Source organism: Rana temporaria, chromosome 12, assembly GCF_905171775.1.
Source record: "Rana temporaria chromosome 12, aRanTem1.1, whole genome shotgun sequence".
Taxonomy (NCBI): Eukaryota; Metazoa; Chordata; class Amphibia; order Anura; family Ranidae; genus Rana; species Rana temporaria.
In genome coordinates, this window is record NC_053500.1 from 27,517,220 (window position 1) to 27,534,563 (window position 17,344).

The 17,344-nt window shown below is 43.6% G+C and overlaps 1 protein-coding gene and 1 long non-coding RNA gene across 3 annotated transcripts in view; one reads left to right on the forward strand and one right to left on the reverse strand.

The window, feature by feature from the left end:
• Nucleotides 1-17,344, forward strand: part of LOC120918629 (acid-sensing ion channel 2) — a 735,690-nt gene that overhangs the window by 696,795 nt on the left and 21,551 nt on the right. For both annotated transcript variants that reach the window (XM_040330316.1, XM_040330315.1), the window contains exons 4-5: nt 9,025-9,175; nt 16,961-17,017. In XM_040330316.1, the coding sequence (XP_040186250.1) occupies nt 9,025-9,175; nt 16,961-17,017 (208 nt within the window). The remainder of the gene's footprint in view (nt 1-9,024; nt 9,176-16,960; nt 17,018-17,344) is intronic.
• LOC120918630 overlaps nt 1-17,344 on the reverse strand; it is a 110,503-nt gene that overhangs the window by 47,204 nt on the left and 45,955 nt on the right. The window lies entirely within an intron of this gene.

Consider the following 17,344-nt stretch of genomic DNA (forward strand, 5'->3'; position numbering starts at 1 on the left):
ACAGGTAGGTAAGTCCAGAGCATATACAGGGGCGAGCCAAGGTCATACACAAGCAAGGTCCAGGTGCAAGCCGAGGGTCAAGCCGGGTGGTCAGGAAGCAGAAGCAGAGTCCAGAAGCAGGTCAAGGGTCAAACACAGGAGATCGGGAAGCGAGGTCAAGGCAAGCCGGATCACAATGGATAAGCACGGATCAGAAGACAAGGTCAAGGTACACAGAGACTGAAGAGATAATCCAGCAATGAGCAGCTCCAGCAGCAGGCTTAAATAGACCAGGAAGCAGGGGCGGACTGACCATTGAGTCACTCGGGCACTGCCCGAGGGCCCCATGCCACTAGGGGGCCCCATCCGGGTTGCCAGGCTCAGTAAAACCAGGGACAGTATGTAAAAATCTGTTTTTTTTAGATCTGTCCCTGATATGTCCGAAAATGACATGCTTTTAATGTGAATATCCCAAGATTTTAGCTGCCCGCCTCTGCACTACCTCCTGGCGTGGTGGTCCTCTGTAAGCCAGAGGGGCCCCATAATCTTCTATTGCCCAGGGGCCCCATGAGTTGTCAGTCCGCCCCTGCCAGGAAGTTAGGCATGTGATTTGTTTAGGTTACAAGGAGGAAGTACTGCCCACCTTAGTCACGGTGTGCACCATGGCGGCCATGATCGTCTTGGGTGGAATTGCCAGTCCTTTTTTGGACATTTTCCTGACAATATCTAAGCTGTCCGGGACACTCCTCCTGATTGGCTGAGACACAGCAGCGGTGCCATTGGTTCCCGCGACGGTCAGTCAGCCAATCAGGGGGGAGAGGGGGCGGGGCCAGGTCGGGGCTCCGAATCTGAATGGACACACAGAGTTGTGACTCGGCTCCAGTGCACCCATAGGAAGTGGCTGACTGTGGGGGCACTGGATAGGAGGGGGGGCTAGGAGCATCAGAGAAAACAAGGGGGCAAATGAGCCCTCCCTAAGTACTTACGTGGAATCAATAAAGTGAGGTGTGGCAGGTATGGGACCAGGGCCAAAATGGGGTGGAGCAGCATAGAGGGACCCGAGAAGAGGAGAATCCGGGCTGCTCTATGCAAAACCAACTGCACAGAGGAGGTAAGTATAACATATTTGTTTTAAAAAAAACAAGACTTTACAATCACTTTAAAGCGGGAGTTCACCCATTTAAAAAAAAAAAAAAAATCTCCCCTTAGCTTCCTGCTCGTTCGGTCTAGGGGAATCGGCTATTTATATTAAAATATGTGCAGTACTTACCCGTTTTCGAGCTGCATCTTCTTCCGTCGCTTCCGGGTATGGGTCTTCGGGAGCCGGCGTTCCTTCTTGAGTGACAGCCTTCCGAGAGGCTTCCGACGGTCGCATCCATCGCGTCACTCGTAGCCGAAAGAAGCCGAACGTCGGTGCGGCTCTATACTGCGCCTGCGCACCGACGTTCGGCTTCTTTCGGAAAATCGTGACGCGATGGATGCGACCGTCGGAAGCCTCTCGGAAACCTGTCAATCAAGAAGGACCGCCCATTCCCGAAGCCCATACCCGGAAGCGACGGAGAGGATGCGTCTCGTAAACGGGTAAGTACTGCACATATTTTTAAATAAATTGCCGATTCCCCTAGTAATAACGAGCAGGAAGCGAAGGGGGAAAAGTGCCCTCTAAGGGTGAACCCCCGCTTTAAGTTCTGCATCTTGTGATGGAGGAGAAAAATGAACAGACATGGTGGTCACAAAAGTGATCTCTATGCTGCTTTAGTAGGGGATGTGTAGACAGATCGCCTGCTGATCAGTACAGACGCCACTGTAATGAAAGGACCCTCATCTTCAGGGACATTCCGTTATTTCATTATGGAATAGGTTAAAATTGGCAACCTAAGATTTAATACCTTACTTATTATTTACATTTTGTCAGATGAGTTAGAAATGTGAAAATTCACCCGCGGTAATTGGTGTCACTTCAGCAGTGTCTGTACACGCCTTATCAAGTGACAGCTGAAAACCCAAAATGCACGCTCTATGCACATAACGAAGATCACAAAAGGATAATGCGGTAGGCATTCTTACTAGGAGGCTCATTATATTGTTAGATTCTATAAAGTTGTTTGGGATATCGTAAGTCAGACCAGGGGAGGAGTGACCAGACAGACATTTTGTGATTGGCAAACAATGCAGCAACAGTGATTGTAAATCTTTGTGTTTTGTTTTAATTACAAACGTGTCATACTTACCTCCACTGTGCAGCTCATTTTGCACAGAGTGGCCCTGATCCGCGATTTTTGGGGTCCCTCGGCGGCTCTTTTCAGCTCCTCCCCACATCAGATAACCCCCTAGGAGAAGCTCTCTCCCGGAGGGGGGGTTACCTTGCGGGCGCGCTCCAGAGTCATTCATTCAGTGTCCATAGCCACCGATTGTATGACTCGGCCCCCGCCCCCGGTGCCCGCATCATTGGATTTGATAGCAGCGGGAGCCAATGGCTGCGCTGCTATCAATCTATCCAATTAAGAGACGGGACCCCATGGACCCCATGGAGAGAGGAAGAGCGTGTGTGTCACCGCTGAGTGAATTCCACGGCTCAGTTAAGTAAAACAGGGGGGATGGTGACTGCCAGAAGTTTTTTAACCTTCATGCATAGGTAAAAAAACATGAGGTTTTACAACCCCTTTAAATATTTGTCTATAACTTTAGATTATTATTCTTGTCATTTTTAAGCACCCCCCTCCTCCTCCAGAGTATTATACAGTGGTGTATAATATACATTTATCAATTACAAAACTATAGACAAAAACATGATACAAGGAGAATATCAGTGACATGTCACTAGGAAGAACGAGGAGATGTGTTTACCGCTCTTCAGCTCCATGAGACGATCAGACACCTGCAGACATCGAGTCCGCGAATCCCGCGGGAACAGTCACGGAGCCCGCGACAAATTGACGTCGGCAAAGTGTTTTCAATAACCTGAGTGGACGTCATATGACGTCCTCAGGATATTGAGCCGCTGTGCGCCCCCGGGGCGCACATCGCCGCGATCGTTGTTGCAGGGTGTCAGTCTGACACCCCGCAACACCGATCAAGGTAAAGAGTCTCTCACGGAGACTCTTTACCACGTGATCAACCGTGTCCAACCACGGCTGATCACGATGTAAACAGGAAAAGCCGGTAATCGGCTTTTCCTCACTCGCGTCTGTCAGATGCGAGTAGAGGAGAGCCGATCGGCTGCTCCTGTGACAGGGGGGGGGTTTGTGCTGATCGATTATCAGCACAGCCCCCCCGAGGATGCCCACTGGACCACCAGGGATGCAAATCAGTGCCCGCAATGGATGCCAATCGGTGCCCACAATGGGCATCACTGATTGGCAGGCATTGTTTGGCACTGATTGGCATCCATTAGTACAACACATACGATAGGCGGGATGGATGGGCATAGATGGGCACTGTGTCCATCCGTGCCACCTATCCATGCCAATCCATGCCGCCCATTAGTGCCGCATATTAGTGCCCATCAATGCCACCACATCAGTGCCACCTCATCGGTGCCCATCAGTGCCGCCTTGTCAGTGCAGTACCATCAGTGCCCATCAGTGAAGGACAAAACTTACATGAGCTAGCCGCAGGAGGGGACCCGACATTATCTATAGGTTTCACCTACTTGATTAGAGCACATTGAAGTAACATTTTCGTATCAACTCAGCAGCGCCAATTCCCCTGAATACACATTCTATTTAAAAAAACTTACTTATTTACAATGTTTTATAACAAAAAAAAAAAAAAAAAACTTTCAGTCATTTTTTTATTTTTCTTGCAGAAAATAAAAATCCCAGAGGTGATCAAATACAACCAATCTATTTGTGGGTACTAAATGATACAAATTTAGTTTGGGTACAGTGTAGCATGGCCGCGCAATTGTCATTCAAAGTGCAACAGCGCTGAAAGCTAAAAATTGGTCTGGGCGGGAAGGTGTATAAGTGCCCGGTATGGAAGTGGTTAATGAGGAAGAAGATAGAGGCAGTGGATAGGGGGTTGTATGCAGAGGTCAGTGCTGAAGAGGGGGTGAAAGTGAGATGTGATTAGGGGGATGCAGAGGTAAGCACCTGTTGAAGGCAAAGCCATGCACTCTGTGTAGCGCAGCACACCCCTGAACACTGCACTCTGTGTGTAACAACCCCCAAACTCTGCATTCTGTACATAATGCACTCCTGGTATTTAATGCCCCTTTAAGACACTTCAATTTTTAGTGAAATTGGACCACATCCACTATTTGATGTGGTTTGGAGGGTATGTTTCAGGGTGAGTTTTTTTTTGGGGGGGGGGGTCATGGTTGAGTTCTTGCACCTATTTTCTGAGAAAGAAAATGCCTGGGCAGCAGCATAAATTGCAGAGGCCAAGATAAGCAAGTGCCATAGATGGCCCCCCCCAAGGTTGGTGTCTCGTTAGGTTGGGATGGGGTGTTTTTTGGAGATGTGAGGAAGAGATGATGAATTTTATAAGTGAAAGGAAAACTTGTCAGGTAAGTAGAATGTACCATTAAGGCTTAATTTCCATGGACGTTTTTGGACGTTTTACAGCCACTTTTCTGAGCGTTTTTTGCAGCTTAAAAACGTCTCTCCATGTTAGTCTATGGCCTCATGCCCACCATGACGTTTTTAAACTGTAGATGGCTGAGCCGTTTTTAAGCTGCAAAAAAAAAACCCAGGACCAGTGCGTTCTGAAGCTCCAGCTTTAAACCTGTAAAAACGCCAGACGTTAAAAAACGCTCAAAAACGCTACCGCTGTGTTTTTGAGCTCCAGCTCAAAAAATAAATAAAAAATAAAAATAAATAAAACATGGACAGGCGTTTTTAAGCTGTAAAAACGTCCATGGAAATGAAGCCTTACAGATACAAAGAATACGCAACTAATGCCTGCCAGTACTGTATGACGTATTTTTATACTGGTTTTTATAAAATGCATTAGACTGGTACACCTGAACAAATGAAGCTGTTAGACCAGACAATGGTCCCTACATCTCAAAGGATCTGACAGATCAGAGGTTTTCTTTTATTTATAAACGGAAAATATTTTGGCATACAACGCTTAACCAAAACTTTCATTCAGTCCATTCAGATACAGTATGTTGTAAATGGGAACCAGCACTTAGCACAGGCATCTGTAATACATGTTCAGCTTTTGAAAGGGTATTTGAAAAGGATTCCGGAATGGGCCATGAACTGTGTGTTACATATTTTACTGCATTTTCAATACAGCTCCATTAACATCAGGTGTTATTTCTTCTTCTATTCTAAATCATTTCCACAGCCTGGGCTCAAAGCTGTCATCAGGCCTTCTCACTGTTTATTCTTTGTGGAACTCCTGTCAGAATAACAGCCATATATAACCGAGTGATGGAACACTAATTATTCTGCAGTAGCTATAATAGATCCACTCTCAGACTAGAGCAAATTTTGTTTCCAGCAAACTTCTTTGCAGTTAAACGATTATTCTGCTCACTAAAACAGTTTTATACTTTTTCCAAAAAATATATCAAATGCTGATGGCTAGATAGTAGTAGTAAAACGGAAAATAAAAACACAACTTTGACATGCTGTATAAATTATATTGTCTTTCCCGAAGCCACAAATCCTCCCAATAAAGGCCCGTACGCACGATCCAATTTTATGGCCATAATTGTCTGACAGACGTGTGGCGTCAGATAATCCAACCGTGTGTATGCTCCATCAAACAATTGTTGGCTGAATTAACGACAACGGGGTAGATTCACGTAGATCGGCGTTTCTTTGTGCGGGCGTAACGTATCCTATTTACGTTACGTCTCCGCAACTTTTACAGGCAAGTGCCGTATTCTTAAAAGAAAGTTGCGGCGGCGTAGCGTAAATAGGCCGGCGTAAGCCCGCCTAATTCAAATAGAGAAGAGGTGGGCGTGTGTTATGTAAATTAGGCTTGACCCGACATGATTGACGTTTTTCCCCGAACGGCGCCATCCGTGGAATTTCCCAGTGTGCATTGCTCCAAAGTACGCCGCAAGGACGTCATTGGTTTCGACATGAACGTAAATGACGTCCAGCCCCATTCACGGACGAATTACGCAAACGGCGTAAAAAATTCAAAATTTGACACGGGAACGACGGCCATACTTAACATTGGTACGCCACACTTACGCCACCATATAGCAGGGGTAACTATACGCCGGGAAAAGCCTAACGTAAACGGCGTAAATGTACTGCGTCGGCCGGGCGTACGTGAATTCGCGTATCTAGCTGATTTACATATTTTGACGCGTAAATCAGCATACACGCCCCTAGCGGTCAGCGGAAAATGCAGTTATGATCCGACGGCGTAAGAGACTTACGCCGGTCGGATCTAATAGAAATCTATGCGTAACTGATTCTATGAATCAGGCGCATAGATACGACCGGCCAGACTCAAGAGATACGACGGCGTATCTTGTCTGTGAATCTACCCCAATGAATGTTGGCTGTTCATGCTCACCAACTGTCTGACAAGAACTCTGTTACGTCGTATTATCCGATTGTGTGTACACAAATCCGTCCAACTAAAATCCAAAGTGCAAACACGCATGCTCAGAACCAATGTTAAACATTAACCCCTTGCTGACCGCTGCACGACTATATACGTCGGCAGAATGGCACGGCGGGGCATATGGACACATGGGTACGCCCCCTTTAAGATGAGGCATTGTGGGCGCACGCCCGCCGCGAGCTCCGTGAGTGTCGTCCACCAAACATCAAGACACGAGCAACAACAGCCATACCCGGGACCAGAATGGATGAAAGACCTTATAATGAAGCCTGTTATGTAGCTCTTTTTGTGAGCGCATTACTTATTTGTTTTTAATTTCCAATAAATTACGTATTTACTATGCTCAGAAGGCGCCGCTTCTTCTTCTTGAGCTTCGTGAGTGTGACGGCGGGTCCCGCCGGGAGTCCCACGATTGTCTCAGGGAGAGGAAGAATGGGGAAATGCTGATGTAAACAAGCATTTTCTTATTCTGCCTAGTGACAGGACACTGAACACTGCTCCCTGTGATCGGAAGGGGTGACCAGTGTCATGTCACACGTAGCCCCCCCACAGTTGGAACACATCCCTAGGTCACACTTAACACTTTCAGCCCCCCCCCCCCCTACAGGTTAACCCCTTCACTGCCAGCCACATTTACACAGTAATCAGTGCATTTTTATAGCACCGATCGCTGTATAAAATGTAATTGGTCCCAAAATAGTGTCAAAAGTGTCCGATGTGTCCGCCATAATGTCGTAGTCATGATAAAAATGGCTGATCGCCGCCATTACAAGTAAAAAAAATATATTAATAAAAATGCCATAAAACTATCCCCTATTGTGTAGATGCTATAACTTTGGTGCAAACCAATCAATAAATGCTTATTGCGATTTTTTTTTTTTCTTACAAAAATATGTAGAAAAAAAATTATATATTTTTTGGGGATATTTATTATAGCAAAAATTTAAAAATATATTGTTTTTTTTTTTCAAAATTGTTGCTCTTTTTTTGTTTATAGCGCAAAAAATAAAAACCGCAGAGGTGATCAAATACCACCAAAAGAAAGCTCTATTTGTGGGGAAAAAGGATGTCAATTTTGTTTGGGAGCCACGTCGCACGACCGCGCAATTGTCAGTTAAAGCGACGCAGTGCCGAAACGCAAAAAAGTGCTCTGGTCCTTGGGCAGACAAATGGTCTGGGGCTAAAGTAGTTAAGACAACATTAGCAGAAGTTGCCCAAAGGGTGGCGCTAAAGAGAAGAAAAACCACATATTTGGGTTTTGTTGGCTGAAAATGTTGTGCCATATGTATGCAGAACAAGTTCACGGCCAACGCCCTTCGGACCAAAATCCACGGAAAAGTCCACTGGAAGTCCGATCGTGTGTACGAGGCTTTAGGCTCATCTGCTGACCCCACTGAGAAACATGACCTTTCTTACAAACAACCCCCAGTACATGTTATAGGTAGTTTTCATGCTTGCATACTAAGGGTTTACCAAAATTTACAATGATCTCAAGTAAAATTTTATAGTCAACTTGAAGGGCCCAATCACAGCAACACACATTGTAACTTACTATGCATCAATGGGAACGGCCCCTCATAGTTTCTCTTTAAAAACACACTAAACTGCAGCATGTAGATGCAAACTCGCTGCTTCTACTTTAAAGCAGAACTAAAACCTCTTGTTCTTTTTAGCCAAGGAAGCTGCCATCTTGGCCTCTGTTTAATTTGCAACTGCCATGGTGATGCACATGTGATCAGGTTTGACGTCAGCCATTTGATGGTTTGACAGTAAGAATGAGCTTAGGTGTGCTCGCAACTCCACGTGCTCATGCCCGACAGGAAGCTGACACTCCGCAGTGCTAATCACAGGTATTGAGACATTTCCCGATCTGTGCAGCCGCGGATCGGGAAAGGTCTCACTACCTGTGATTAGCGCTGCAGAGTGTCAACCTCCGGGCGGGCACGGGGAGTTGCGAACACGCCTGATCTCATCCTTATTGGACAGTTTGGTTGAGAGCACTGGGAAATTGGACAGATAGTATTCCCCCGCATGCCAGGAATGTAACATTTTTTTTGAACTGTTAAATTGATGGGCTTAGTTCCAATTTAAATGCGTGTCCATTTAGTAAAATGTAAATATTCTTGGCTATCACTGCAGGCAAACACAGTGTGACTAAGCCCTCAATCTTTGCGCACAAACATCAATTACAAAAACACAGCAGTTTTTAGTGAAGGGTGGCTGAAGACGCAGAGCAGAAGATCGGTGCAGAATATAACCTTGGCTGAATTTCACCATGACCTGTATACTACGGGATGTTAACTTTGTGGGAGTTAAAAATGATGTTTATCTAGTTCAGTTTAGGGCAATAGCTGGTTAGAAAGCAAACATAATGTATGCCGACGGTGATATCCACCATGTTGTTTCTGACTAATTCTCTGTTTTCTTATTTTTCCCTGTCATCATCTCATCTACTACCTTACCTCCCATACTCTTTCTTCGATCACTGCCCCTCCCTCCTCTTAGCTTGCATATCTCCCCTCACCTTGGGGCAATTGCCGCTTCTCCGATCTGGGCTCGGACTTTTTCCCAGTATACAGTATCTCAGCTTGTAGGATCGACTGTGAAACCAGATACATTGTAGAGAACTGCAACTGCAAAATGGTGCACATGCCAGGTGAGGCATTACTAGACCTCCGCACCTCATTTTAGTGGGGTAGATTTACTAAAACTGGTGCACACAGAATCTGGTGCAGCTGTGCATGGAACCCAATCAGCTTCTAGCCTCTGCTTGTTCAATTAAGCTTTGACAATACAACTTGGATGCTGATTGGTTTCTAGACATGTGCATTTGTTTTTTTTCTGGGATTTTCGCGTTTGTTTTAACAAAAAATAACGAACGCACGGAATCCAAAATCCAAAAGATCGCCGTTTCATGGCGATAACAGTTTGGTATAGATAGAAGATTCGACATGACGGTGACAATAGCGATCTGTGTCTATCGAACCTGCAGTTGAATGTGCCTAACCTAACTCTATGGGCCAGATCCACAAAGAAGTTACGCTGGCGTATCTATTGATACGCCGCGTAACTTCTAGGATGCTCCGGCGTATCTTTTTTCTGTATTCAGAAAACAAGATGCGCCGGAATTTTGCTAAGATCCGACTGGCGTAAGCCTCTTACGCCGTCGTATCTTAGTTGCATATTTACGCTGGCCGCTAGGTGGCGCTTCCGTAGATTTACGCAAGGAATATGAAAATTAGGTAGATACGCCAATTCTCAAACGTACGTCCGCCCGGCGCATTTTTTTACGTAGTTTACGTAAGGCTTTTTCCGGCGTAAAGTTACCCCTGCTATATGAGGCGTACGCAATGTTAAGTATGGACGTCGGGCCACCATCGAATTTTTTACGTTTTACGTCGTTTGCGAATAGGGCTGTGCATAAGTTACGTTCATGTCTAAAGCATTTACGATTTGCGGCGTAATTTGGAGCATGCGCACTGGGATTCTTTCACGGACGGCGCATGCCCTGCTCGTAAAAAACGTCAAATACGTGGGGTCACGATTAGTTTGCATAGAACACGCCCCCAACCAGCCTCTTTTGAATTAGGCGGGTTTACGCCGCCCGATATACGCTACGCCGCCGTAACTAAAGGCGTAACTTCTTTGTGAATACAGTACTCGCCTTTCTAAGTTACGGCACCGTAGCGTTTCTGAGATACGCTACGCCCGCCTAAAGATAGGCGCATGTACGTGGATCTGGCCCTATTAGTCTAAGATTATTCGACATAAAGAGAAAAGATTTGACGAAGCAGCTAAAAACATACGATCGCCGCAAGCAGACATTTATGGTCAAATGCTCCGCCCATAGGCTATAGACGAATTCTAATGTTGGTTGACTAGTAATAATAATTAATAAATATAATTATTACTAGTCATACAACATTAGAATTCTACTATAGCTTGTGGGCGGAGCATTCGACCAGAAATGTACGGTTGCGGCGTCTTACAATTTAGTTGCTTCGTCGAATCTTCTTAGAACATCCGACGGACACCATAAGCCTTCAATTGACAGATTCACCCTTAATTCGGATTTTTGGACTAATGCATTTTTTAACAAAACAAATAAAAACCAATGTAACTAAATAAAAATTTATTTTTCGGACAAAACCAACATGAAATATTTCAGTGTGCACGTGTCTATTGGTTTGCCCCTGATTTTGCACTCTCCAGCTTTAGTAAATAAACCCCAATATCTGCCTTTCAGTTCGTAAAGAAAGAGCACTATTACCTGTTTATGGCATTATTTTGTGTTCTGTTACTTTTCTATGAAGAGAGCCTTTACTTGATGTTGATTGATTGGTTGTGCAAGTTGAAAAATCATTTTCTCTAACATTAGATGCCATAATTACAGAAATTGATGTACATTATTCAAAGACATCTACAAGAAACAGATCACTCTATAGCTGTTGTCGGCCACAGTGCAGACTCAGGCAGCAAAAATGCGACGTATTGCATTAATTGCTCCTTACTCTGATTGCGAAGAAGCTATGCCTCTAAAAAAAAATAATCTCATTTTGCCTTTTGAATCTGCTATCTGGAAATATAGGTTGTTCTTCCTTTTGACCTGTACTCATTACTGATATTGTGTTTGGTTTGCAATCCTTGTAAAAGCTCCCTGCTGCACAAAAATAGGCATTAACCATTCACTAGCTGACCCTATGCTATATATACTGTCAACGCCTGGCTTATATTCAGCCAAATCACAAAAGCTGAAGAATCTTTAATTGATAAAAAAAATCCTTATGTAAACAGATGCAGAGACTGTGGGGGTTATTTAATAAAGGCAACTCCACTTTGCACTACAAGTGCAGTCGCTGTAGATCTGAGGGGGGACATGCAAGGAAAATAATAAACGGAATTTTAGCTTGCACATGATTGGATGATAAAATCAGCAGAGCTTCCCCTCATTTCAGATCTACCCCTCAGATTTACAGCGACTGCACTTTCAGTGCAATTTCAAGTGGACTTTGCACTTGTAATGCAAAGTGGATTTTCCTTTTCGTAAATAACCCCCATTGTGTTAATACAATTTAAATGTTGCATTATGCAATAGATGAATGCCTGATTTCATCAAAAGGAAATGTAATGCATCCATAAAGAATTTTCTATTAAAAGTCTTAAAATTCCCCACCTATAGTAACCCTGGAACATTATAGTTACATTACTCTGATTTCTAGGCTGTGTGTTTGGTTGGATGTGTTACAACAAAACATGTATAATGCTGATAAAAGGTGTGTGCTACTGTTATGTAATACTACAGGAAAGGCTAGTAGTAAGGGTTTGAGAGGAGACACAAGTTTGGTGTAATGGACTGCTACTGGGACAAACTTAAAGCAGAGGTCCGCCAGAAAAAAAAATATTAAAAGCCAGCAGCTATAAATGCTGCAGCTGCTGACTTTTAATAAATGGACACTTACCTGTCCCGGGTGTGATGTCGGCAGCCCCCGCCGCCATCCTCGGTGAGGAAATCAGGAAGTGAAGCCTTGCGGCTTCACATCCCGGTTCCCTACTGCACATGCGCGTCCTAACTGGTCCCCGCTGTCTCCTGGGACCTGTGTGTGTCCCAGAAGGCACCGGGGGGATGGGAAGGGGCGCGACTCCCGTGGGAGTTTATGCCCAGAAGTGGGTGCAAATACCTGTATTATATACAGGTATCTGCACCCCCTCCCCCCAAAAAGGTGCCGCAGGTGACACCGGAGGGGGGGGAGGGTTCCGAAAAGCGGAGGTTCACTTTTTGTGTGGATCTGTGCTTTAATATCTTTTTTTGTCTTGTTTACTATTAAACTGAACCAGGATGGGTATTGTTCCAAATATTCTCACTAAATAATTTTTGGTATAAGGCCGGGTTCACACTGGTCCGACAAACGCTCCGACATTGGGAGCTCATGTCGCATGACGTGTGAAAATCAATGTTTTCCTATGAGAGCCGTCTTAACTGGTCCGACACAAGTCGGTCCGACTTTGAAAATGTTCCCTGTACTACTTTGGTCCGACTTTGATCCTACTTCAGCCCATTGAATATCATTGAAGTCGGATCAAAATAGGATCCTTGTCCTTACCATCCGACTTTTGACATCCGACCATATGATTACAGCAGCAGTAAAAAGGATTTTTTCTCACTCTGGGATTGTTTTGATTGGTCAAAGAACAAGTCAGACTATCACAAAGTCGGATCAAAGTAGTATCCTGTTCATGAAAGTCGGATGGATGTAGGATCAATGTAGGACTGATGTCGCAGAGCAAAGTAGGATGAAAGTCGTACTACGGTCGTGTAGTATAGTGTGAACCCAGCCTAAAAGAACTATCTTTTATATTCGTAGGATTTAACAAGAGGGAGTTATAAGTGGCAAGGCAATAAATCAAACAATGTATACAGTAATACATTATTATATTAGAATTGTGTAAATTATGCTCAGAGATGAAGAGTAGTGCACAATAATATTCATACAGGCAAGTCTACAGTACTCGTCCCCCATATATCTACCCTTAACCGTCCACTGGTGCAGTAAAAATATTCTTGTAAAGCCGAACAGAACGTTCTGTACATTCAACTGCAGCTGATAAACTCAGTGAGATGGGGAGAGCAATTGACATGTTTCTCAAATTCCAATCTGCATCATCAGGAAATATGAGAGAACATCCCAAATGATGCAGGGAAATTAGATAAGATAATTTATGACAATTTGTATATATTCATATTTCAACAAGCAATAAAAAAGTATTCATGCCTCTTTAAATTTTCCACATTTTGTCATGTTATAACCAAAAACATAAATGTATTTTATTGGGATTTTATGTGGTAGTCAAACACAAAGTGGCACATAATTGCGAAGTGAAGGGAAAATGATAAATAGTTTTACATTTTTTTTTTACAAATATGTGAAAAGTGTGGCGTACATTTGTATTCAGCCCCTTGAATCAATACTTCGTAGAACCATCTTTCTCTGCAATTACAGCTTCAAGTCTTTGTGGGGATGTCTCTACCAGCTTTGCACATCTAGAGAGTGAGATTTTTGCCCATTCTGCTTCGCAAAATAGCTCAAGCTCTGTCAGATTGGATGGAGAGCGTCTGTGAATAGCAATTTTCAAGTATTGCCACAGATTCTCTATTGGATTTAGGTCTGGACTATTCTAACACATGAATATGCTTTGATCTGAACCATTCCATTGTAGCTCTGGCTGTATGTTTAGGGTCGTTGTCCTGCTGGAAGGTGAACCTCCATCCCTGTCTCAAGTCTTTTTCAGATGCTAACAGTTTTTTTTTTTAATATTGCCCTAGATTTGGCTCCATCCATTTTCCCTGTCCCTGCTGAAGAAAAGCATACTCACAACATGCTACCACGATGTTTCACAGTAGGGATGGTGTGTTCAAGGTGATGAGCAGTGTTAGTTTTCCACCACACATAGCATTTTGCTTTTAGACCAAAAAGTTCAATTTTGGTCTCACCTGACCAGAGCACCTACTTCCACATGTTTGCTGTGTCCCCCCACATGGCTTCTCGCAAACGGGACTTCTTTCTTTCAACAATGGCTTTCTTCCTGCCACTCTTCCATAAAGGCCAGATTTGTGGAGTGCACGACTAATGGTTGGCCTTCTTGATGCTGTTGGTTCATTAAGGTTCTCTAACTAACTTCTGAGGACTTCACAGAACAGCTGTTTTGATACTGAGATTAAATAACATACAGATGGAATCTATTTACTAATAAGGCAACTTCTGAAGGCAATTGGTTCCACTAGATTTTATTTAGGGGTATCAGAGTAAAGGGGCTGAATACAAATGCACTCCACACTTTTCAAATATTTGTAAACATTTGTGAAAACCATTTATCATTTCCCTTCCATTTCACAATTACGTGCCACTTTAACATAAAATACATTTCCATTTTTGGTTGTAACATGACAAAATTTGGAAAATTTCAAGAGGTATGAATACTTTTTTTAAAGCACTGTAGGTCTTATTTGTCTAATAAGACTTATGTATGTCCTGGGGGACATCTCAGGATAAAAAAAGTGGGTCCAAGAGTCACCAAACCCCAAGTACACCCCTCCAGGTGTCTAAAAAAAATGTATATACTTATCTACACACCACCATTAGGATATATGTACCTAGTAACCTGTTATTCGTATGAATAGGTGCCAAAAATTCTAATCATTGTTGGGATATACCAGCCCTCTAAAGAAATTATTGTGAAATTGCCAACAAACAGAATAACACTTTGGTCAAATAAAAGTAATATGCATATTTATTAGGGCTGTGGAAATTAACAATTAATTCCTCGATTAATCATTCATTTTTTGGTTGATTAAAATTCTTTTGATCGGTACTAGTGGTGCAACGGATCGTAAATGATCCGTGATCCGAACAGGTCACCATATGCGGATCGGCACACCACGTGATCCGCTGCTGCCTTGGCCATAGGAAAGGCCACGGCTTCGGCCTAGCTCCCGGAGCAGCAGCCATCTTGGTTCACCCAGCGGCGGCCTAGGGGAGCCTAGAGCGGCATGCTGATGTCATCACCTGGCCTCAACTGCTCGTGTTCGTCCAGCTTCTCTGGTAAGACTAAGCAAGCACTAATCTTCCTATACAGTGGGGGAGATGTGGACCATATTACAGTGGGGGAGATGTCTATGGAGTACAGTGGGGAGATGTCTGTGGATATTACAATTGGGACTATATATAGTGGTAATCAGTGGCGGCTGGTGCTCAAAATTTTTGGGGGGTCTCAAACGAAAAAAAATTGCAGCCTCACTGTGCCCATCAAATGCAGCCACTGTGCCATCAATTCGCACCACTGTGCCTTGCCATCAAACGCAGTCACTGTGCCATGCCATCAAACGCAGCCACTGTGCCATCAATTGTCACCACTGTGCCATGCCATCAAACGCAGCCACTGTGCCCCTCAATTGTCGCCACTGTGCCATTTAATTGTCGCCACTGTGCCCTTTAATTGTCGCCACTGTGCCCTTTAATTGTCGCTACTGTGCCCATTGTCGCCACTGTGCCCATTGATGCCACTGTGCCCATTGATGCCACTGTGCCCATTGTCGCCGTTGTGCCCTGTAAAATGCACTTACCTTACTCCCTCGATGTCTTCTCCCGCCTTGGTGACACTTCAGCCAATCAGGTTACCGGTAACCAGAATCGGCGAACCTGATTGGCTGAGATGGCTGTCAGTCTTATCCAAGGAACGCACCCCCCCCCCCCCCCGAGGATAAGACACTCTGATAGGCACTTCCGCACAGCCAACCAGCTGCCGTTATTCAGGTGGCCGGCGCTCAAGTTCCGGCCATCTCTGAATAGACCAGCGGCAGCTGGCAACAATAACATACATTCATGCAATGCATAAATGTATGTTATTAGACTCAGTGGCGGGCGAGAGCCAGAGGGGGCGGCGCTCCAGCGCCCTTTATGGACGAACCACCACTGGTGGTGATCCGAAATATGTATGTGTGTTATAATTAAATCAAAATTAGTAGATAAAAAAAAAACGATTAATCGAACACGAAAATTTTAATCAGTAACAGCCCTAATATTTATTCAAACTGTAGAAAACTAGTGTCAATGTTACTGCATCATTTGAGAAGTTCTCCCATATGTCCTGATGAAGCAGATTAGAATCTGGGAAATACGTTGATTTCTATGCTATCTTACTGGGTTAGCTACGGTTGAATATACTGAACATTCTGTTCAGCATTATAAGCATATTTTTGCTGCATCAGTGGATGATTAAGGGCAGATATCTAAATACGGTATATGTTTACCTGTATTAACATTATCTTGTGCTTACTGTTCATCTCCAAGCACTTTCTGTAGTTTTAATATAATATATAATTGTATACATTTTAATTAACTTTACACCTATAAAGTCCCTTTGTTATTTATTTATATATATATATATATATAATCTCTGAAATTGATTACTCAAATCTAGAATGTGGTGTCTGGACCTCTCACAAGTCCGGTTCAGCTCTAATACTTTAATTAATTATGCACTAGCCCTCAAAACCTTGTGATCTGCAAGGAACACCAACTGTGTTAGCTACAGCGCTAATAATATAATGTAGCATGTTGATTATTAGATCCACACAAATCTGTGGTGGGAGAGAGGAAATAAGAATGATTTTAGCTATTTGTACTTGGTTAGAAGGGCTGCTAAAATACTGTAACTCTAGGTTGTTGGCATTAAAGTATCTTTACTCTGTTGGGTGGTAGAGATCACGGCACTAAACCAACCACATCATCAAATCAGACATTTAGTTTACTTTAAAGATTCGACAAGACAGATAAAAGCTGGCATGATGCTATAGATTAGTGCAGAACCTAAAAACAACTGTATTGATCACAGTTATGTTTCTGTATTTATTATGCTTTTTCTGATATATGATTTTTGCTTTCAGGTGATGCTCCCTTCTGTACCCCCGAGCAGTATAAAGAGTGTGCGGAACCAGCGCTAAGTGAGTTTACCACCTGAACTATTGTTTGGAGACAAGCCAGCAAATCCTTTGTAATATCTGGAATGAATGCCATATGCTCCCGAAAAAACTGCAGTTTTTAAAACATTTTTTGCATTGATACATGTCCCCAGGGGCAGGACCCGGGTCCCCAAACACTTCTTAGGACAATAACTTGCATTTTAGCCTTTAAAATTAGCACTTTAGATTTCAAACGTTCGAGTCCCATAGACTTTAATGGGGTTCTAAAGTTCACACAAACTTTTGGTCTGTTTGAACGGGGGGTGTTCGGCTCATCCCTAGTTATTATTAGAGATACATTACCTCCAG